At 46.2% G+C, this 22,827-nt stretch overlaps 1 protein-coding gene across 1 annotated transcript in view; it reads right to left on the bottom strand.

Annotated features, from left to right (window-relative positions):
• Positions 1 to 22,827, bottom strand: part of LOC139553758 (peroxidasin-like) — a 90,087-nt gene that overhangs the window by 21,634 nt on the left and 45,626 nt on the right. The window contains exons 7-14 of the mRNA XM_071366405.1: positions 19,852 to 20,021; positions 9,395 to 9,512; positions 8,912 to 9,081; positions 7,370 to 7,642; positions 6,515 to 6,790; positions 4,036 to 4,148; positions 1,856 to 2,012; positions 1,009 to 1,117 (exon numbers count right to left, since the gene is read on the bottom strand). Of these exons, the coding sequence (XP_071222506.1) occupies positions 1,009 to 1,117; positions 1,856 to 2,012; positions 4,036 to 4,148; positions 6,515 to 6,790; positions 7,370 to 7,642; positions 8,912 to 9,081; positions 9,395 to 9,512; positions 19,852 to 20,021 (1,386 nt within the window). The remainder of the gene's footprint in view (positions 1 to 1,008; positions 1,118 to 1,855; positions 2,013 to 4,035; positions 4,149 to 6,514; positions 6,791 to 7,369; positions 7,643 to 8,911; positions 9,082 to 9,394; positions 9,513 to 19,851; positions 20,022 to 22,827) is intronic.

Raw genomic sequence — 22,827 nt, 5'->3', positions numbered from 1 at the left:
CAAAGGCCTTGGCCAGGTCAATGAATACGGCTGCACAGTATTGTTTCCTATCGATGGCGGTTACGATATCGTTTATGACCTTGAGCGTGGCTGAGGTGCACCCATGACCAGCTCTGAAACCAGATTGCATTGCGGAGAAGGTGTGGTGGGATTCGAAATGGTCGGTAATCTGTTTGTTGACTTGGCTTTCGAAGACCTTAGAAAGGCAGGGTAGGATAGATATAGGTCTGTAGCAGTTAGGGTCAAGGGTGTCCCCCCCTTTGAAGAGGGGGATAACCGCAGCTGCTTTCCAATCTTTGGGGATCTCAGACGACACGAAAGAGAGGTTGAAGAGGCTAGTAATAGGGGTGGCAACAATTTCAGCAGATAGTTTTAGAAAGAAAGGGTCCAGATTATCTAGCCCGGCTGATTTGTAAGGGTCCAGATTTTGCAGCTCATTTAGAACATCAGCTGACTGTATTTGGGAGAAAGAGAAATGGGGAAGGCTTGGGCGAGTAGCAGAGGGGAGGGCAGTGCTGTTGTCCGGGGTAGGGGTAGCCAGGTGGAAAGCATGGCCAGCCGTAGAAAAATGCTTATTGAAATTCTCAATTATAGTGGATTTGTCGGTGGTGACAGTGTTTCCTATCTTCAGAGCGGTTGGAAGCTGGGAGGAGGTGTTCTTATTCTCCATGGACTTTACGGTGTCCCAGAACTTTTTTGAATTTGTGTTGCAGGAAGCAAATTTCTGCTTGAAATAGCTAGCCTTGGCTGTTCTAACTGCCTGTGTATATTGGTTTCTGGCTTCCCTGAAAAGTTGCATATCACGGGGGCTGTTCGATGCTAATTATTGTGTGTGTGTGTGTGTGTGTGCGCGTGCATATGGAAACATGCTCCTGTTAACCACATCATCAGATCAAAGAGCTTACACACAAAACATGACTCAAGATAGAGTTCAGAAATTATAATATAACAAAGCTTAGATTCATAAGCCTGATTCCAACCCACTGACTAAAAAGGCATTTGACTTACCCATCAAACAGATGCCTCCTGGTGGATTCGATGGCACTGTCCACGTTGCGGATGGCCTCTTCAATAGACGACGTCACAAAGGTGTCCCCTTGTCTACTTACTGGAGGCACTGCAAACAGATAGGCACTGCTTTCATAGCCAGTCGTAAAATCAACTAACACTGATAATAAAACAATAGAATAATTTGCCATAAACTGACATCAGATGTTTCAACTGCGTATGTCATCTGTTGTGCTGTGTTCAAGACAGCTTGAGGTAGAATTATAACCTAGATCAGGGGTAGGCAACTAGATTCATGACTACATTGAGACACGATCATGTCTATTTTTGTATTCATGAGAATACTTGGGAACAGATTTCTTAAATTAAACAAATTTTTTGATGAATTCCTGGTGATTGTACAATTTTTTGTTGTTGGAGGGAACAGAACACAGATTGGAGGGAACAGAACACATTTCTGGCAGACTGCGTAGTGAATTTGTAGTGTGCCATGTAAAAAATGGAGTGTCTGATGTGTAGGCTGCAGACCCGTCCAACAACAACCCAACATGGGCACAGTTCACTGTCGGCACGCTAGCTAGCATCGGCTACGAGACAGCGTGCAGGCAGGCCAAGGAAAATAAGCAACACTGGGGCTAGAGCTGAGGAGTAGGCCCAACCTATGGTGTTACAATAGCTGTGTTACATCGGTCACAAAGCCTTGGTCCGGTGAGGAGTGGGGTGTGTGCAGGCTTTGGTTCTATCCCAGCAAAAACACATCTGATTCAGGTGTGTTAGAGCAGGGCTGCAACAAAAGCTCTCCACAAATAGGGTTAGCCTAGATTAGCATACTCTAGCTGTGTCTTACCTAGGACGGTGAGCACCATGCTAGCGGACTGGTAGCCAATAGGGTTGCGGGCGACACACTCGTAGCGTCCACCGTCGGCTAGACCCACGTCCTTGACCTCCAGGAAGCCCTCAGGGGCGATGTGGAACTTCCCACTTTCCGTCACCTGGACACCGTCCTGCAGAGTTGCCGGAAGAGACAAGGGTTGAAAGGTCAGGAGGTGTGGACTAGTGTGGGGTAATGAGTAGGGCACTGCCTTGAGTTACACAGTCAACGCCATAGGGTCTGACAGGCCTGCTTAAACCCTACATCCCAAACTGAGCACTCCATTCTGCCACCTCTGGTCTCTTGGCTCTCCAACCCCTATGGGAAGGAAGCTCCCACTCAGCCCAGTCCAAGCTTTTCTCTGTCCTGGCACCACAATGGTGGAACCAGCTTCCCCCTGAAGCTAGAACAGCAGAGTCCCTGCCCATCTTCTGAAAACATCTGAAACCCTACTTCTTCAAATAGTGTCTTAAATAATCCCACAACACATATTCATATATATACACTATATATACAAAAATATGTGGACACCCCTTCAAATGAGTGGATGTTCGATTATTTCAGCCACACCCATTGCTGACAGGTGTATAAATCGAGCACACAGCCATGTAATCTCCATAGACAAACATTGGCAGTAGAATGGCCATACTGAAGAGCTCAGTGACATTCAATGTGGCACCGTCATAGGATGCCACCTTTCCAACAAGTCAGTTCATTAAATTTCTGCCCTGCTAGAGCTGCCCCGGTTAACTGTAAGTTCTGTTATTGGGAAGTGGAAACGTCTAGGAGCAACAACGGCTCAGCAGCGAAGTGGTAGGCCACACAAGCTCACAGAAAGGACCACCGAGCGCTGAAGCGCGTAGCGCGTAAAAGTTGTATGTCCTCGGTTACAACACTCACTATAGTTACAAACTGACTCTGGAAGCAAATTCAGCACAATAACTGTTCGTTGGGAGCTTCATGAAATGGGTTTTCATGGCCGAGCAGCCGCACACAAGCCTAAGATCACCATGCACAATGCCAAGTGTCAGCTGGAGTGGTGTAAAGCTCACCGCCATTGGACTCTGGAGCAGTGGAAACGCGTTCCCTGGAGTGATGAATCACGCTTCACTATCTGGCAGTCCGATGGACTAATCTAGGTTTGGCGGATGCCAGGAGAACGCTACATGCCCCAATGCATAGTGCCAACTGTAACGTTTGGTGGAGGAGGAAGAATGGTCTGGGGCTGTTTTTCATAGTTTGGGCTAGGCCCCTTAGTTCCAGTGAAGGGAAATCTTAACGCTACAGACACTAATGACATTCTAGACGACTCTGTGCTTCCAACTTTGTGAAGGCAGTTTGGGGAAGACCCTTTCCTGTTTCAGAATTGAAATAACCTTGACCTCAACCCCATCGAACAGATTTTGGATGAATTGGAAAGCAGACTGCAAGCCATACCTAATCACCCAACATCAATGCCCAACCTCACTAAAGCTCTTGTGGCTGAATGGAAGCAAGTCCCCGCAGCAATGTTCCAACATCTAGTAGAAAGCCTTCCCAGAAGAGTGGAGGCTGTTATAGCAGCAAAGGGGGGGACCAACTCCATAATAATGCCCATGGTCTTGGAATGAGATGTTCGACGAGCAGGTGTCCACATACTTTTGGCAATATAGTATATATAATATCTTTCATGAACTAACACTAGCACTTGACCCCCCCCCACTCACCCACCCTTACTAGACTTTGCTGATAGCTACTTTACTGAGGAAAAATGTACTTAGTATGACTGTGATATGTGGTTGTCCCACCTAGCTATTTTAAGATTAATTCACTAACTGTAAGCTAAATTACCAAAATGTAAAAAATGCCTGACCAGGTTGGGTTATATGGAGACTATAAAATCAGCTTGGGTTACATGGCTATGTTTTACAATAGGCTGTGATATACTAGGCTGTACACAACAACTTTCTTCATATATATAGGCCTACTAATACTGTGAAAGTTACTAACAGCCATTATCTGATCAGAGCAGACCTTGACTACCTTACCCTTCCCTTTCCCATCCCTCCTTTCCCCATCCCCTGTCCTCAGCGAGAGCCTGGCTATGCTAGCCTTGTTGCCATGGAGGCCGTGACAACGGCAACCAGTAGTTGGTGACCAGGTGACAGGTGTCTAACCTTGTTCCAGGTGAGGACAGGCTCGGGCTGTCCCTGAGCTCTGCAGGGAATCTGGACGTCCGTGCCAGACTCCACAGTCACGTCCCTTGGAGCATTTGTGAAAATAGGCGTTACTGATGATTGAAAAACATGTGTTAATGATTACATCAACGCTCGCAGCCGCTCACAGTGCAGTGCAATGAATCCCAATGCAGTAAAGACACTTTGTCATCCAAATGTTCTCAGCATGTCAAAACAGACACTAATACTTATTATATTGCTGGCACGCACACACACACACACACACACACACACACACACACACACACACACACACAGACATGTGCACACACCCCCATACCCTCTCTCTCTTTTTCATGTTTAAGTTCCATGTCCTCCTAAATCTCTCTTATTACATTAACAGGGACTAGCTGAAGATTTTCATTCACACACAGCAGTCAAAGGTCAACACTCATTTACTGTCCTATACAGTCAAAACCAGAGGTGACTCAGTGTGTCCCTGTGATTAGACGAGGGGTACACTCCTCTCTCTCACACACAGCTGGGGAGGTGCTTTTTTTTCTTCACAGTAAAAATTCCCATTCCCCAATGGTGGGTGTGTAACCCAACGCAGCCAGCCACCTAGTCATGAGAAGATCACTTTCCCTGTTTCAGGAAGGACCTCTAAGCCCTGAGGGATCCTGAAGTTTAAAGCAGATGAACTGTTCTCAAGATATCAAAGTAGACTAAACTCTTAGGAAAAAAGGTGCTATCTAGAACCTAAAAGGGTTCTTCGGCTGTCCCCATAGGATAACCATTTGAAGAACCCCTTTTGGTTCCAGGCAGAACCCTTCTGGGTTTCATGTAGAACCCTTTCCACAGAGGGTTCTACATGGAACCCCAAATTATTCTACCTGGAACCAAAAAGGGTTCTACCTGGAACCAAAAAGGGTTCTCCTATGGGGACAGCCGAAGAACCCTTTTGGAACCTTCTTTTCTAACAGTGTCAGAAACTCAATGCTAGAAAACACTATAACACTCTATGATCTAACGCGGTCAGGCTAAAAAACATGTATCTCAACGTAGCCAACTAGCCATTCATCTTTCCCTGTCCACGTACAGTGTCTGTCTGTCTGTCTGTCTGTCTGTCTGTCTGTCTGTCTCTGTTTGCATGTCTCTCTCTCTCTCTCGCTCTGTTACTCGCTGAAAGTCTCATTTTGTTTAAGTGTTGCTCAGGGTTGTGTGTACAGGGTTTACAGTGTTGTAGGCCAATATGTATCATGTACTGCATGTTAACAGCCATTACTACATGGAAAACATGATGTCATCTGGGATTACAGAATGCCATGCTTTCCTGCCCCGCTCTGCTCAACATTCTACTTACAACTACAAGCCTTTCATTCAATGACTGGAACGAACTACAAAAATCTCTGAAACTGGAAACACTTATCTCCCTCACTAGCTTTAAGCACCAGCTGTCAGAGCAGCTCATAGATTACTGCACCTGTACATAGCCCATCTATAATTTAGCCCAAACAACTACCTCTTTACCTACTGTATTTATTTATTTATTTTGCTCCTTTGCACCCCATTATTTCTGTCTCTACTTTGCGCTTTCTTCCACTGCAAACCAACCATTCCAGTGTTTTTAGTTTTATTTTACTTGCTGTGTTGTATTTACTTCGCCACCATGGCCTTTTTATATTTTTATTTATTTATACATATATTTGTTTGCCTTCACCTCCCTTATCTCACCTCACTTGCTCACATTGTATATAGACTTATTTTTTTATTTTTTCACTGTATCATTGACTATATGTTTGTTTTACTCCATGTGTAACTATGTGTTGTTGTATGTGTCGAACTGCTTTGCTTTATCTTGGCCAGGTCGCAATTGTAAATGAGAACGTGTTCTCAATTTGCCTACCTGGTTAAATAAAGGTTAAATAAATAAAAAAAATAAAAAAAATTCTGAGAGAGAGAGAGAGAGAGAGAGACCACCCATATGTGGAATGTGTGCACGCATGACTGTAAGTCACTTTGGATAAAATCGTCTGCTAAATGGCATATATTATTATATTATTATTTCTCTGATTGCAGGCTGTCTAGAGTGTAAACGACAAATTAGCCCAAGACGTTGTGTACTGTCACTCCCACTCTCTCAATCTTTACTACCCTCCACTCCCCTCTTTTTAAAAAGCCTAGGAGTGTTTGGAGAGGCCCTTAAAATAACACATTGAAATGTTTTTCCTTCTAGCCTACACAATGATGCAGTATAATTATCTCATCACAGATGGCGTTCTCTAAAAATGGTCAACATTGACAAGGTGTTCTTGAATGTTTCGAAAAGTGCTTAAAACAAAATGTACTATAATTACTACTCCATACACAACATTTGAATTCATACGTCAATCATAACAACATGCAGATTCATACTATATTCATACATCAGGCATAACATCTGGATCCTGCTAGGGTATAGAGTAGAGATCCGTCTCACCTCTCTGCTGGATGTTAAGCTGTACGGCGGTGCGCACCGTGCCCAGCGGGCTGACGGCCTGGCACTCATACTGGCCCTCATCGTGGGTCGCCACGCGGGCGATCCTCAGCGTGCCCGTAGAGAGGACCAGGTGACGGCGGTCCTGGGGCAGGGGGCTGCCCCCCCGCGTCCAGGCGATAATGGGCTGGGGGTATCCGCTGGCCTCACAGGTGAAGTCCACCGTGTGACCCTCCAACACTGACTGGTCCTGGGGGGTCACTGTGAACTGGGGGGTCGCTGGGGAACAGGAACCGCAGGAGAGTTAGGCACAAAAACAAGTTAAATCATGTTCTCTCAACAGTGTGTTGTATACATATGGGCAATTCTTAGCAGGTTGACGTTTATTAAGTCTTGTCCTGGAGGCAGAACTGAGCGATTTCCCCTTAGATAGGTCCGCAGGAAAGTCAAAATTGGCTATATTGGAAACATTTATGAAAACAAAAAAGTGCTTTTTGGTATTAATTTAAGGTTAGGTTGAGGCATTATGGTTAGCAGTGTGGTTAAGGGTTAAGGTTAGGGTTAGGTTTAAAAGCAGATTTTATGACTTTGTGGCTGTACTAGCTAGTGACCAGTCTGCAAAGCTGCCTTGAGAAAAAGATTCATGTCAAAAAACGCTAACCTGACAATTCTTAGCAGACACAAACATATGTACCATTAAAATACCCTTTACACATATGGTTCTTCATTGAAAGCAAATTATACTGTGCATCATTGCTTCATATCTTGGTCCATGTTTGCCCATTGTCAATGTAAACTCAAGAAACTACAGAAGATTACAAACAAGATGTTTGCCACTGCCTCTACAGTGCTATTCACCCTGTACAATGATGTGAGCGGTAGCGTGGATGGTGTCCAGGTTGTTGGAGGCGAAGCAGGTGTACTGTCCCCCGTCTGCCTGCACCACGTGCTGGATGAACAGCCCCCCAGACGGGGTGGTGTTGATACGGGCATCGGTAGGCAGGGGCGTGCGGTCCCCCTTGGTCCAGGAGACCCGGGGCTGGGGCTGGCCTGTAGCGCTACACTCCAGGGTGATACTCTCCCCCACCAACACCTCTGTATTCTGGGGCTGGATCACAAAACTGGGCCGCGCTGGGGGAGGAAGGTAGGGGATGAGATAGAGAAGGAGAGACAGAGGAAGATTGAGACAAAGTATCTAAGTGATAACATGGGTGGAAACTAAAAAAGCCTATTCTTTCCCACATAAGGCCTTGAGTTGTTCCTGCCCACTTGATCTGACCAGGATGAATATCTGGTCCTACACAGAACCATATCATCTGGTCCTACACAGAACCATATCATCTGGCCCTACACATAATCATATTATCTGGTTCTACACAGATTCACATAATCTGGCCCTAAACAGAGCCATATCATCTGGCCCTACACAGAACCATATCACCTGGCCCTGAAACAGAACCATATAATCTGGCCCTACACAGAACCATATAATCCGGCCCTACACAGAACCATATCATCTGGCCCTACACAGAACCATATCATCTGGACCTACACAGACTCATATAATCTGGTCCTACACAGAGCCATATCACCTGGCCCTACACAGAACCATATCATCTGGTCCTACACCGAACCATATCATCTGGCCCTACACAGAACCATATGATCTTCCCTTACACAGAACCACATTTTCTGGCCCTACACAGAACCATATAATCTGTTCCTACACAGAACCATATCATCTGGCCCTACACAGAACCATATAATCTGGCCCTACACAGAACCATATAATATGGCCCTACACAGAACCATATCATCTGGCCCTACACAGAACCATATCATCTGGGCCTACACAGAACCATATAATCTGGCCCTACACAGAACCATATCACCTGGCCCTGAAACAGAACCATATAATCTGGCCCTACACAGAACCATATAATCCGTCCCTACACAGAACCATATCATCTGGCCCTACACAGTACCATATCATCTGGCTCTACATAGACTCATATCATCTGGTCCTACACAGAGCCATATCATCTGGCCCTACACAGAACCATATAATCTGGTCCTACACAGAACCATATCATCTAGCCCTACACATAACCATATCATCTGGCCCTACACCGAACCATATCATCTGGCCCTACACAGAGAAATATAATCTGGCACTACACTGAACCACAGCATCGGGCCAAGTGTGGAGGAAATAATGAGAGGGAGCAAGAGATTACAGATATAGGGTACCTTGTTAACTGTACAAGAGCATAAGCGTAACAGGTGCAGCCAAATATTACTCTAAGTAACCACTTCACTGTCATTGTAGAGAAGGACTTACATTATATAGCCCATGGAAAATATTCAAACATGTATTACATAATATGAGGGACCACTCACAGGGGGCTCCGAAGTATCTGAGTGTGACCTGAGAGGTCTTGACCTCTCCAGCTACGTTCTTGGCCATGCACTGGTACACTCCCTGGTCCGTCTCCCGCGTGTCCTGGATCATCAGAGTACCGTCCTCCAGCAGGTTCAGACGAGAGTCATCATGCATGTTCAGGGCATTACTGGGGAAAAATACACATACATAAATAACATTACATAATCGCATACATACAGTATGTTTATATGTGGCAGCAGGTAGCCTAGCAGTTAAGAGTGTTGGACCAGTAACCGAACGGTTGCTGGTTCGAATCCCCGAGCTGACTAAAAATCAGTCGATGTACCCTTGAGCAAGGCACTTAACCATACTTGCTCCTGTAAATCTCTCTGGATTAGAGCGTCTGCTAATTGACTAAATGGCTAAATGTTAACTGTAGGAAAAAGTAGTTAGGACACATTGTTTCAACGTTGATGTCACCATTGGAGAGTGGGCCTTACTTGTTCATAAGCCAGATGATCTGTGGTTTGGGGTTTCCCTCGGCCCTGCAGGTGAAGTACACCGTGTTCCCTGACGTCACGTCAACATCCTGGGGCTCTGACGTGATCCTGGGCAACTCTGCACAGGGGAGAGGGAGGAGGATGAGAGGAGGATGGGATAAAGACAGGTTTAAGAGAACACAATAAAGCAACCAGCCACAATAAATACACCATTTCCTTTCAGAACAAGAGTCATGTCTCTGTTAGTCTGATATAACTAGGCCATAGTAATGGTCTGTAGAGAGAACACTCTGATATAACTAGGTCAGAGTAATGGTCTGTAGAGAGAACACTCTGATATAACTAGGCCAGAGCAATGGTCTGTAGAGAGAACACTCTGATATAACTAGGCCAGAGTAATGGTCTGTAGAGAAAACACTCTGATATAACTAGGCCATAGTAATGGTCTGTAGAAAGGACACTCTGATATAACTAGGCCAGAGTAATGGTCTGTAGAGAGAACACTCTGATATAACTAGGCCATAGTAATGGTCTGTAGAGAGAACACTCTGATATAACTAGGCCATAGTAATGGTCTGTAGAGAGAACACTCTGATATAACTAGGCCAGAGCAATGGTCTGTAGAGAGAACACTCTGATATAACTAGGCCAGAGTAATGGTCTGTAGAGAGAACACTCTGATATAACTAGGCCAGAGCAATGGTCTGTAGAGAGAACACTCTGATATAACTAGGCCAGAGTAATGGTCTGTAGAGAGAACACTCTGATATAACTAGGCCAGAGCAATGGTCTGTAGAGAGAGCACTCTGATATAACTAGGCCATAGTAATGGTCTGTAGAAAGGACACGCTGATATAACTAGGCCATAGTAATGGTCTGTAGAGAGAACACTCTGATATAACTAGGCCAGAGTAATGGTCTGTAGAAAGGACACTCTGATATAACTAGGCCATAGTAATGGTCTGTAGAAAGGACACTCTGATATAACTAGGCCATAGTAATGGTCTGTAGAAAGGACACGCTGATATAACTAGGCCATAGTAATGGTCTGTAGAGAGAACACTCTGATATAACTAGGCCAGAGTAATGGTCTGTAGAAAGGACACTCTGATATAACTAGGCCATAGTAATGGTCTGTAGAAAGGACACTGATATAACTAGGCCAGAGTAATGGTCTGTAGAGAGAACACTCTGATATAACTAGGCCAGAGTAATGGTCTGTAGAAAGGACACTCTGATATAACTAGGCCAGAGTAATGGTCTGTAGAGAAGACACTGATATAACTAGGCCAGAGCAATGGTCTGTAGAGAGGACACTCTGATATAACTAGGCCAGAGTAATGGTCTGTAGAGAGGACACTCTGATATAACTAGGCCATAGCAATGGTCTGTAGAGAAACACTGATATAACTAGGCCAGTGTAATGGTCTGTAGAGAAGACACTAATATAACTAGGCCAGAGTAATGGTCTGTAGAAAGGACACTCTGATATAACTAGGCCAGAGCAATGGTCTGTAGAGAAGACACTGATATAACTAGGCCAGAGCAATGGTCTGTAGAGAGGACACTCTGATATAACTAGGCCAGAGTAATGGTCTGTAGAGAAGACACTGATATAACTAGGCCAGAGCAATGGTCTGTAGAGAGGACACTCTGATATAACTAGGCCAGAGTAATGGTCTGTAGAGAGGACACTGATATAACTAGGCCAGAGCAATGGTCTGTAGAGAGGACACTCTGATATAACTAGGCCAGAGTAATGGTCTGTAGAGAGGACACTGATATAACTAGGCCATAGCAATGGTCTGTAGAGAAACACTGATATAACTAGGCCAGAGTAATGGTCTGTAGAGAGGACACTCTGATATAACTAGGCCAGTGTAATGGTCTGTAGAGAAGACACTGATATAACTAGGCCAGAGTAATGGTCTGTAGAAAGGACACTCTGATATAACTAGGCCAGTGTAATGGTCTGTAGAGAGGACACTGATATAACTAGGCCATAGTAATGGTCTGTAGAGAAGACACTAATATAACTAGGCCAGTGTAATGGTCTGTAGAGAAGCTTGGTGCGGGGGTTTGGTGTGGGGGCCTGGTGAGGGGGCTTGGTGAGGGGGTCTGTTGAGGGGGTTTTGTGTGGGAGCTTGGTGAGGGGGCCTGTTGAGGGGGCCTGGTGAGGGGGTTTGGTGTGGGAGCTTGGTGAGGGGACCTGTTGAGGGGGTTTGGTGTGGGAGCCTGGTGAGGGGGCCTGTTGAAGGGGGTTGGTGTGGGAGCCTGGTGAGGGGGCCTGTTGAGGGGGTTTGGTGTGGGAGCCTGGTGAGGGGGCTTGGTGAGGGGGCTTGGTGAGGGGGCCTGTTGAGGGGGTTTGGTGTGGGAGCCAGGTGAGGGGGCTTGGTGAGGGGGCCTGTTGAGGGGGTCTGTTGAGGGGGTTTGGTGTGGGAGCCTGGTGAGGGGGCCTGTTGAAGGGGGTTTGGTGTGGGAGCCTGGTGAGGGGGCCTGTTGAGGGGATTTGGTGTGGGAGCCTGGTGAGGGGGCTTGGTGAGGGGGCCTGTTGAGGGGGCCTGTTGAGGGGGTTTGGTGTGGGAGCCTGGTGAGAGGGCTTGGTGAGGGGGCCTGTTGAGGAGGCCTGTTGAGGGGGTTTGGTGAGGGGGCTTGGTGAGCGGGCCTGTTGAGGGGGCCTGGTGAGGAGGTTTGGTGTGGGAGCCTGGTGAGGGGGCTTGGTGAGGGGGCTTGGTGAGGGGGCCTGTTGAGGAGGCCTGTTGAGGGGGTTTGGTGAGGGGGCTTGGTGAGCGGGCCTGTTGAGGGGGCCTGGTTGAGGGGGTTTGGTGTGGGAGCCTTGTGAGGGGGCTTGGTGAAGGGTCCTTTGTAGCTCAGTTGGTAGAGCATAGCCAGAGGAGTGAGTTCATTTCCGGAGAATGTGTGCACGCATGACTGTAAGTTGCTTTGGATAAAAGCGTCTGCTAAATGGCATATATTATTTAAGCAATAAGGCATTGAGGAGGTGTGGTATACAGCCAATATACCACGACCAAGGACTGTTGTTAAGCACGATGCAATGCAGAGTGCCTGGATACAGCCCTTAGCCGTGGTATATTGGCCATATACCACAAACCCCCGAGGTGCCTTATTGCTATTATAAATTGGTTATCAAAGTAATTAGAACAGTAAATACATGTTTTGTCATACCTGGTTTGAACCCTGAATGCTGATTGGCTGAAAGCCGTGGTATTTCAGACTGTAACAAAAAAACATGTTTTAATGTTCTAATTAAATTGGTAACCAGTTTATAATCACAATAAGGCACCTCTGGGGTTTGTGGTATATGGCCAATATATCGCGGCTGTATCCAGGCACTCCACGTTGAATCATACTTAAAACTTCTCATGAGTCACCAACCCTGATCCGGTAGCACCCCCCACCCCCCCCACCCCCCCACTGAGTAGCATAGCTAGCATAGCGTCACAAGTAACTTGTAGCATCTAAATATCATTAAATCACAAGTCCAAGACACCAGATGAAAGATACAGGTCTTGTGAATAAAGCCACCATTTCAGATTTTTAAAATGTTTTACAGGGAAGACACAATATGTAAATCTATTAGCTAACCACGTTAGCAAAGGACACGATTTTTTTACTCCCAACAGCTTTTTCCTGCGTCAGTAGCTATCACTAATTCGACTAAATAAAAATATATATAGCCACTAACCAAGAAACAACTTCATAAGATGACAGTCTGATAACATATTTATGGTATAGCATAGTTTTTTTTTTGAAAAATGTGCATTTTTCAGGTATAAATCACAGTTCTACATTGCAGCTGCAATCTGAAATAGTGCTTACCCAGCCAGAACAATTACAGAGACCAACGTCATATAACTAATTACTCATCTTAACACATTTCAGAAAAATACACAGCGTACAGATATTGAAAGCCCAACATCTGGTGAATCCAAACAATATTTCAGATTTATTAAATGTTTTATAACGAAAACAAAATGTAGCGCTAAATTAGCATAGCTATACCAGGCAGATTCGGCTAGGCGCCCACGGCCAGTTCACATGCACAACAGATATGATATAACATCGTAAATTGGGTCTTACTATGGCTGATCTTTCATCAGAATGTTGATCAAAGTGTCCTTTGTCAAGATGAGTCGTTGGTTCCGTTCAGAATTGTTCCTTTCCCACTCCATTTAGCACAGGTACTGGTCGAGTGGCACGGATCTCTCAAACGTAAATAAAATCAGACAACGGAACACCACAAAACTCCCGAAAAAATTCAAATAATCTGATTAAACTATATTGAAAAAACATACATTACGATGATCTGGTCACATGTATCAAACAAACTTCGAGACGGAGATAGTTTTCATCCATAATGGCCGCACAACAGAAGACAATCGCAGCTACAAGTCGCACGATTTAGAGAACCGGAAGTTGTCGGTCACGCCAAAGAATTAGCTCTCATTTCACGTCAGTCCCAGATAAACAAGATATTTTTCCTCTGACGTCCTCTTGACACCCAGAGGAAGGCCAATGAGGTGTGTTTCGGGTCATAGGGGGCACGACCATATATAGGCAGAGCGTTGAAGCTGGCATACACATCTTGCTTTTTTCTTCTTGGTCATGGAAAGTGCTGTCAAATGACTTCTGTATCACTCAGAGACAAAATTGAAACGGTTTTAGAAACTAGAGATTGTTTTCTTTCCAATGGTATTATTTATATGCATATAGTAAGAGCAATAATTGAATAAGAGGCAGTTTAATCTGTAGAGCAAATTATGCTAATGGGAAAATAGCACCCCCTGTATTCTCAAGAAGTTGAACAGCCAGGCCTGGTGAAGGGGCCTCTCTGGTTAAGAACAGGGATGGAAACAAAGGTGTGTGTACACACACCCACACACACAAATCAACTCCTGTGAGGAAATAGTTTGACTGCTCTAGGAATAAGGCAGACAGTGTCCCTGTGAGGAAATAGTTCAACTGCTCCAGGAATAAGGCAGACAGTGTCCCTGTGAGGAAATAGTTAAACTGCTCCAGGAATAAGGCAGACAGTGTCCTGTCCCTATGAGGAAATAGTTCAACTGCTCCAGGAATAAGGCAGACAGTGTCCCTGTGAGGAAATAGTTAAACTGCTCCAGGAATAAGGCAGACAGTGTCCTGTCCCTATGAGGAAATAGTTCAACTGCTCCAGGAATAAGGCAGACAGTGTCCCTGTGAGGAAATAGTTAAACTGCTCCAGGAATAAGGCAGACAGTGTCCCTGTGAGGAAATAGTTCAACTGCTCCAGGAATAAGGCAGACAGTGTCCCTGTGGGGAAATAGTTCAACTGCTCTAGGAATAAGGCAGACCGTGTCCCTGTGAGGAAATAGTTCAACTGCTCTAGGAATAAGGCAGACAGTGTCCCTGTGAGGAAATAGTTTGACTGCTCTAGGAATAAGCCAGGCAGTGTCCCTGTGAGGAAATAGTTCAACTGCTCCAGGAATAAGGCAGACAGTGTCCCTGTGAGGAAATAGTTCAACTGCTCCAGGAATAAGGCAGACAGTGTCCCTGTGAGGAAATAGTTAAACTGCTCCAGGAATAAGGCAGACAGTGTCCCTGTGAGGAAATAGTTCAACTGCTCCAGGAATAAGGCAGACAGTGTCCCTGTGAGGAAATAGTTAAACTGCTCCAGGAATAAGGCAGGCAGTGTCCCTGTGAGTGCTCTGAAGCGTGGTGGTGGTGGTGGTGAACTTCAGCCTGCTGCCTCCTGAGAGATTCTGACCTCTCTTGCAGACTGGCACTTTTAGGTGCACATACATAATTCACTCACTCACTCCATCCAAACACACACACACACGCATGCACACACACACCTATTTGTCTACATGTGACAGACACATTTAATAGACAGCATAGAGTAGGCCCTCCAGTCCAGCATCTCTTCGCTCTCTCCTAACGCACACATCGTGCACATGGCACAGGCCAAGACATAAATCTGTCTGCTCTGGGCCATCCAGGTCCTCCATCACCAACCAGCGTAGCAGGCCAACCAGCAGCTCCAACCAGACCGATGGGAAGCAGTAACCTCAGATTGTGTCTTTCTCACCACCACCACTATACCACATAAGACCACATCAGCACTGGGCACTAATTACACTGTTCGTTTTCCTTAACTCCAAACATGGCAACCCAGCCCTGGCTCCTGTCTCCTTCATAGGCCCAGGTCAGAGAAGGGACAGGAAAGGGAGTGGGTAGCCAGGCCAGCAGGGAGGTGGCACTTAACCACAGGCCCTGTTGTTTTGACAGCTGCTTGTTCCATTGTTTACAGCAGAGAGGAGCAGAGAGGGAAGAGATGGGAGGGGAGAGATGAAAGAGAGAGGAGGGAAGGGAGAGGAGGAATGAAGAGGGGAGAGGAGGGCAGAGAAGGAGGGCAGGGGAGAGGAGAAGGAGAGGAGGGGAGAAGAGGGAAGGGAGAGATGGAGAGGAGGAGGGTTTTATGGGGTTCATTATTTCATTCTGCCAGCCTCACCCATCCATCCCTCACACCAGTGGAGGCTTCTGAGGGTAAGACAGCTTATAATAATGTCTGGAACGCAGTGGCGGCCGGTGCCATTTAAGATGAGGGAGCACGATTATTTATTTTATGAGCATGGTCTTATTTCTATTACAGCATATTGGATGACTGTCATTCATATTCCATTCACCCAGTTCAATGTAAAATCAATAGGTTTAGGCTACTACATTTTTCCCTATACCCATCATGAGTTTGCTACAACCTAGCCTATGAATGAAAGTTTACAAACTAAGTGCAAACTGGTTGGTAGAAAGATTTGAGATGACAGACAGGTGACACATGGACAGACAGCTCATTCAATGCTGTCTTACTGCCAGCCTCTGACTGTGGTGCTATGTAAACAGCTACAAAGAATATAGATGAAAACTCTCTCGGTAGGTAGTGTTGTCTGCACCTTATTATGAGAAACTCTACCTCAGGCGAGCAATAGCTTGTACATCTCTTTCTCTGCCTCCTCTTCACACAGATCACTGGGGATGGGGCTTGTTCCCGAGGGAGCCGTATATCCTCCGCCTTGGGCTTGTCAGAGTCGTGAAAGACGAAAAAGGATTCTGCTAGTCTGTGGTGAGTAATCGCAGTCCTTATGTCTAGAAGTAATTTTCGGTCATAAGAGACGGTAGCGGCAACATTATGTACAAAAAGAGTAAACAAAACAAACAAAACAACACAACCGGTTGGGGGCACGTACAACGTCTGCCTTCTGCTCCGGCACCATCTTACTAGGCGGAGTTCCTTTCTAGGCAGAGTTCCTCTGTCCAGTGTCTGTGTTCTTTTGCCCATCTTAATCTTTTCTTTTTATTGGGCAGTCTGAGGTAAGGCGTTTTCTTTGCAACTCTGCCTAGAAGGCCAGCATCCCGGAGTCCCCTCTTCACTGTTGACATTGAGCCTGGTGTTTTGCAGGTACTATTTAATGAAGCTGCCAGTTGAGGACTTGTGAGGCGTCTGTTTCTCAAACTAGACACTAATGTACTTGTCCTCTTGCTCAGTTGTGCACCAGGGCCTCCCACTCCTCTTTCTATTCTGGTTAGAGCCATTTTGCACTGTTTTGTGAAGGGATTAGTACACAGCGTTGTACGAGATCGTCAGTTTCTTGGCAATTTCTTTGTTTCTGAGCCTGTAATCGAACCCACAAATGCTGATGCTCCAGATACGCACCTATTCTACAATAATCATTTACAACATTAACAATGTCTACACTGTATTTCTGATCAATTTGATGTTATTTTAATGGACCAAAAATTTGCTATTCTTTCAAAAACAAGAACATTTCTAAGTGACCACAAACTTTTGAACAGTGGTGTATAAACAGCTTGTTGTATTTCTTCTCACATCTATGAGCTCTCCTCCGCTCACCTTTTCCTTTCGCTTGTAGACTTCCAATACACAACACATTAGCTATATGTGACCACGCAAAAAACAGCCTAGATCATTGTCACCATATTAGCTAAAGTAACATCATCAACTATTATTGACCCTTATTTTTCCATGTAAGTTGTCTGAGATCACATTCTCATTTACAGCAACAACCTGGGGAATAGTTACAGGGGGAGAGGAGGGGGATGAATGAGCCAATTGTAAACTGGGGATGATTAGGTGCCCTGATGGTATGAAGGCCAGATTGGGAATTTAGCCAGGACACCAGGGTTAACACCCCTACTCTTACAATAAGTGTAAAAAATCTTGAGTGACCACAGAGAGTCAGCACACCTGTTTAACATCCCATCCAATAGACAGCACCCTACCCAGGGCAATGTCCCCAATCACTGCCCTGGGAGATTGTGTAAGACCAGAGGAAAGAGTACCTCCTACTGGCCCTACAACACCACTTACAGCAGCATCTGGTCTCCCATCCAGGAACTGACCAGTACCAACGCTGCTTAGCTTCAGAAGAAAGCCAGCAGTGGGATGCAGGGTGATATGCTGCTGGCTAATAGAACTATACATTAGTAAACCCGCTACAATCATGCAGTACAGCGTAGTAAACAGTTTAGCAGTTACACCAGTGGGCCCCGGTGGCAATAAATTAATAAAACCAAAAGCTTACCTTGACATGGAAGAGTTCCAGTGTTGGATAGTCTTAGCCAGCTAGCTAACATAGCATCCTTCTGTTTGAGCCGGGAGTTTGAGTGGGCTAAACTTGCTAGCTACATTTGCTAGCTAAGTAAGTGAAAGTTATTTTTTTTAACAAAATATAGCTCTCCCTCTCTCCTCCATTTCTGAAGAAATTAATTGGTTAAAAATTGTTCAACTGTTTTCATTCTCTCTCTTTGAGTCAACTACTCACCACATTTTATGCACTGCAGTGCTAGCTAGCTGTAGCTTATGCTTTCAGTACTAGATGCATTCTCTGATCCTTTGCTTGGGTGGACAACATGTCAGTTCATGCTACAAGAGCTCTGATAGGTTGGAGGATGTCCTTCCGGAAGTTGTCATAATTACTGTGTAAGGCTATGGAAGGGGGTAAGAACCAATAGCCTCCTAGGATTTGTATTGAAGTCAATGTACCCAGAGGAGGACGGAAGCCAGCTGTCCTCCGGCTACACCATGGTGCTACCCTACACAGTGCTGTGTATTCATGTGAATAGATTTTGTATAGTTTTTTCTAAAAATGATAACTTTTTAAATGTTTCACTATTTTTACTTTTATGAAATTCACTAAGGAGGATGGTCCTCTCCTAAGGAGTGTTTGATGTATTTGATACCATTCCACCTATTCCGCTCCAGCCATTACTACGAGCCCGTCCTCCCCAATTAGCGTGCCACCAACCTCCTGTGCCTCACATACTCAAATCACTTTCTCATTTCACCCATCTCTTCCCAACCCCCATACAGTCAGACAGTCGCTTGATCCCTTTATCCAATCTACACTCCACCCGTCCACCCATCACACACACCCAGGACACAGTGCTGATGGGTTAAGCAGATACTTAATTCTTGTGTATTTTTCTTATGTTTTCTTATTATTACTTGTGTTATTATTTGTATTTTTATAATTTTTTTACTCCGCATCGTTGTGAAAGGGCTTGTAAATAAGCATTTCACGATAAAGTCTACACCTGTTTCGGCGCACGTGACAAATACATTTTGTATTTGCTGGCTCCAGGAGGTAGGCTGCTGGGTTCTGTGGCTCAGAGCAGTGGCAGAGCAGTGGCATGCTACCCAGCCCAGGACCTCATCTGCTGGGGCCGTGGTGAAACAACAGCTGGCTGGAGAACACAGACCATCCCCAGTAGAGACAATGCAGACAGGACACAGACAGACGGAGAGAGCAACAGACAGACACAGAGACAGACAGACAGCAGGGACCCACCTGGGGAAATCCCCTGTCCACAGCTAAAGGGACAGGTAAGGCTTTATGTGGCTAGTGAGTTGGGGTTTCAGTGAAGTGGATGGTATGTGAAAGAAGGTGTGTGTGTTTACACGGACCTCGGAGTGTGAGCCACTGTTTTTGCCACAGTTAAAATATTCTGCACAGCTGGCTAAGTGAGCGCAGGTTGACGTTTATTGTCATGAATCTGACCCTAGAGGCAAGAACTGTGCGATTTCTGATAGATAGGTCCGCTGCAAAGTCAAAATTGGCTATATCGTAAAAATTCATGACAACAAAAATGGGCTTTTTGGTCTTAATTTAAAGTTAAGGTCAGGCATTAGGGTTAGCAGCGGAGTTAAGGTTAGGGTTAAGGTTAAAGTTAAAATCAGATTGATGTGACTTTGTGGCTGTGGCAGCTGGTAACCACTCTGCAGAGCTGCCTCCAAAACAAGATTCATGACAATAAATGCCAACCTACTAAGTGAGTATGAGTGTGTGCGTGCATGTGTGTTGTGTGCGTAATGTGTGTGTGTGTGTAAGCACCTGCGCCTGTGTGTGTGTGCCCTTACACCTGTGTGTGTGTGTCCTCACCACAGTTGAGCTCCTCAGCGGTGAGTGTGGCCACAGATCGTCCCTGCAGCCGTCTGGGGTAGTCACAGGTGGCAGCAGCCTGGGCATTGCCTGACTCAGCATACTGCTTCAACAGGTCAGCCAGCCACAGCAGCTCACAGTCACAGTTCAGAGTGTTAGAGTCCAGGCGCCTGCACACAGAGCGAGAGCGAGAGTGAGGATGAGAGAGAAATAGAGAGACCGTGAGAGGAAGAGAGAGGGAGAGAGAAATAGAGAGAGAGTGAGCGAGAGCATGAGAGAGAGAGCATGAGAGAGAGAGAGAGAGGGGAAGAGAAAGAGAGAGAGAGAGAAAGTTTGTGAGAAAGTGAGCGTGAGGGGATGAGAGAGAGAACGTGAGAGAGAGAGAACGACAGAGAGAGGGGTGGGAGTGAGGGGAAGAGAGAGAGAACGGGAGAGAGAGCGACAGATAGAGAGAGTGAGGGGAAGAGAGAGAGAACATGAGAGAGAGAGAGAGCGACAGAGAGAGAGGGGGGTGGGGGAGATTACAGTATTACTGACCATCTCATGCCTGTTTATAGTAGTGCTCTAAATATAGCGTTTAGCTGTTTTTAATGACCTGTTTGTCAGTTGCCGATGTCTGTGTATCCTGCACCTGCACAAAGCTGTGAGATTGTATACATTATACTCATCCTCAGTATAACTCAACCTCTCATAAATACAGTATTTTCTGTACTGTACAGTAGACAACAATGTAATATCAAACACCAATACAGGACTTCTAACTGTACATCATACAATACAGATCACACTACTAGCAGTCCTGTTTTATTATAGTTGCATGGTTAAATAGTATGGGGAAACATTTTGACTGGTGTCAGTAATGGGCTGAGTCTGTCTGGAGTCAGTAGTAGGCTGAATCTGTCTGGAGTCAGTAGTGGTCTGAGTCTGACTGGAGTCAGTAGTGGTCTGAGTCTGTCTGGAGTCAGTAGTGGGCTGAATCTGTCTAGAGTCCGGCTGGAGTCAGTAGTGGGATGAGTCTGTCTGGGCGGTAGTCAGCTGAGTCTGTCTGGAGTCAGTAGTAGGCTGATCCTGTCTGGAGTCTGAGTCTGTCTGGAGTCAGTAGTGGGATGAGTCTGTCTGAGTGGTAGTGGGCTGAGTCTGTCTGGAGTCAGTAGTGGACTGAGTCTGTCTGGAGTCTGAGTCTGTCTGTAGTCAGTAGTGGGCTGAGTCTGTCTGGAGTCAGTAGTGGGCTGAGTCTGTCTGGAGTCAGTAGTGGGCTGAATCTGTCTAGAGTCCGGCTGGAGTCAGTAGTGGTCTGAATCTGTCTAGAGTCCGGCTGGAGTCAGTAGTGGTCTGAGTCTGTCTGGAGTCAGTAGTGGACTGAGTCTGTCTGGAGTCAGTAGTGGGCTGAGTCTGTCTGGAGTCAGTAGTGGGCTGAGTCTGTCTGGAGTCAGTAGTGGACTGAGTCTGTCTGGAGTCAGTAGTGGGCTGAGTCTGTCTGGAGTCAGTAGTGGTCTGAGTCTGTCTGGAGTCAGTAGTGGACTGAGTCTGACTGGAGTCAGTAGTGGTCTGAGTCTGTCTGGAGTCAGTAGTGGACTGAGTCTGTCTGGAGTCAGTAGTGGTCTGAGTCTGTCTGGAGTCAGTAGTGGACTGAGTCTGTCTGGAGTCAGTAGTGGTCTGAGTCTGTCTGGAGTCTGAGTTTGTCTGGAGTCAGTAGTGGGATGAGTCTGTCTGAGTGGTAGTCAGCTGAGTCTGTCTGGAGTCAGTAGTGGGATGAGTCTGTCTGAGTGGTAGTGGGCTGAGTCTGTCTGGAGTCAGTAGTGGACTGAGTCTGTCTGGATTCTGAGTCTGTCTGGAGTCAGTAGTGGGCTGAGTCTGTCTGGAGTCAGTAGTGGGCTGAATCTGTCTGGAGTCAGTAGTGGGCTGAATCTGTCTGGAGTCAATAGTGGGATGAGTCTGTCTGTAGTCAGTAGTGGGCTGAGTCTGTCTGGAGTCAGTAGTGGGCTGAGTCTGTCTGGAGTCAGTAGTGGGCTGAGTCTGTCTGTAGTCAGTAGTGGGATGAGTCTGTCTGGGCGGTAGTGGGCTGCGTCTGTCTGGAGTCTGAGTCTGTCTGGAGTCAGTAGTGGGCTGAGTCTGTCTGGAGTCAGTAGTGGGCTGAGTCTGTCTGTAGTCAGTAGTTGGCTGAGTCTGTCTGTAGTCAGTAGTGGGATGAGTCTGTCTGGAGTCAGTAGTGGGCTCAGTCTGTCTGGAGTCAGTAGTGGGCTGAGTCTGTCTGTAGTCAGTAGTGGGCTGAGTCTGTCTGTAGTCAGTAGTGGGCTGAGTCTGTCTGTAGTCAGTAGTGGGATGAGTCTGTCTGAGCGGTAGTGGGCTGCGTCTGTCTGGAGTCTGAGTCTGTCTGGAGTCAGTAGTGGGCTGAGTCTGTCTGGAGTCAGTAGTGGGCTGAGTCTGTCTGTAGTCAGTAGTTGGCTGAGTCTGTCTGTAGTCAGTAGTGGGCTGAGTCTGTCTGGAGTCAGTAGTGGACTGAGTCTGTCTGGAGTCAGTAGTGGGCTGAGTCTGTCTGGAGTCAGTAGTGGTCTGAGTCTGTCTGGAGTCAGTAGTGGACTGAGTCTGACTGGAGTCAGTAGTGGTCTGAGTCTGTCTGGAGTCAGTAGTGGACTGAGTCTGTCTGGAGTCAGTAGTGGTCTGAGTCTGTCTGGAGTCAGTAGTGGACTGAGTCTGTCTGGAGTCAGTAGTGGTCTGAGTCTGTCTGGAGTCTGAGTTTGTCTGGAGTCAGTAGTGGGATGAGTCTGTCTGAGTGGTAGTCAGCTGAGTCTGTCTGGAGTCAGTAGTGGGATGAGTCTGTTTGAGTGGTAGTGGGCTGAGTCTGTCTGGAGTCAGTAGTGGACTGAGTCTGTCTGGATTCTGAGTCTGTCTGGAGTCAGTAGTGGGCTGAGTCTGTCTGGAGTCAGTAGTGGGCTGAATCTGTCTGGAGTCAGTAGTGGGCTGAATCTGTCTGGA

The sequence above is a fragment of the Salvelinus alpinus genome, chromosome 25, assembly GCF_045679555.1.
Source record: "Salvelinus alpinus chromosome 25, SLU_Salpinus.1, whole genome shotgun sequence".
In the NCBI taxonomy this organism is placed as follows: Eukaryota; Metazoa; Chordata; class Actinopteri; order Salmoniformes; family Salmonidae; genus Salvelinus; species Salvelinus alpinus.
The sequence above is the reverse complement of the archived record's forward strand: the minus strand, read 5'-3'. Positions and strand labels throughout refer to the sequence as shown.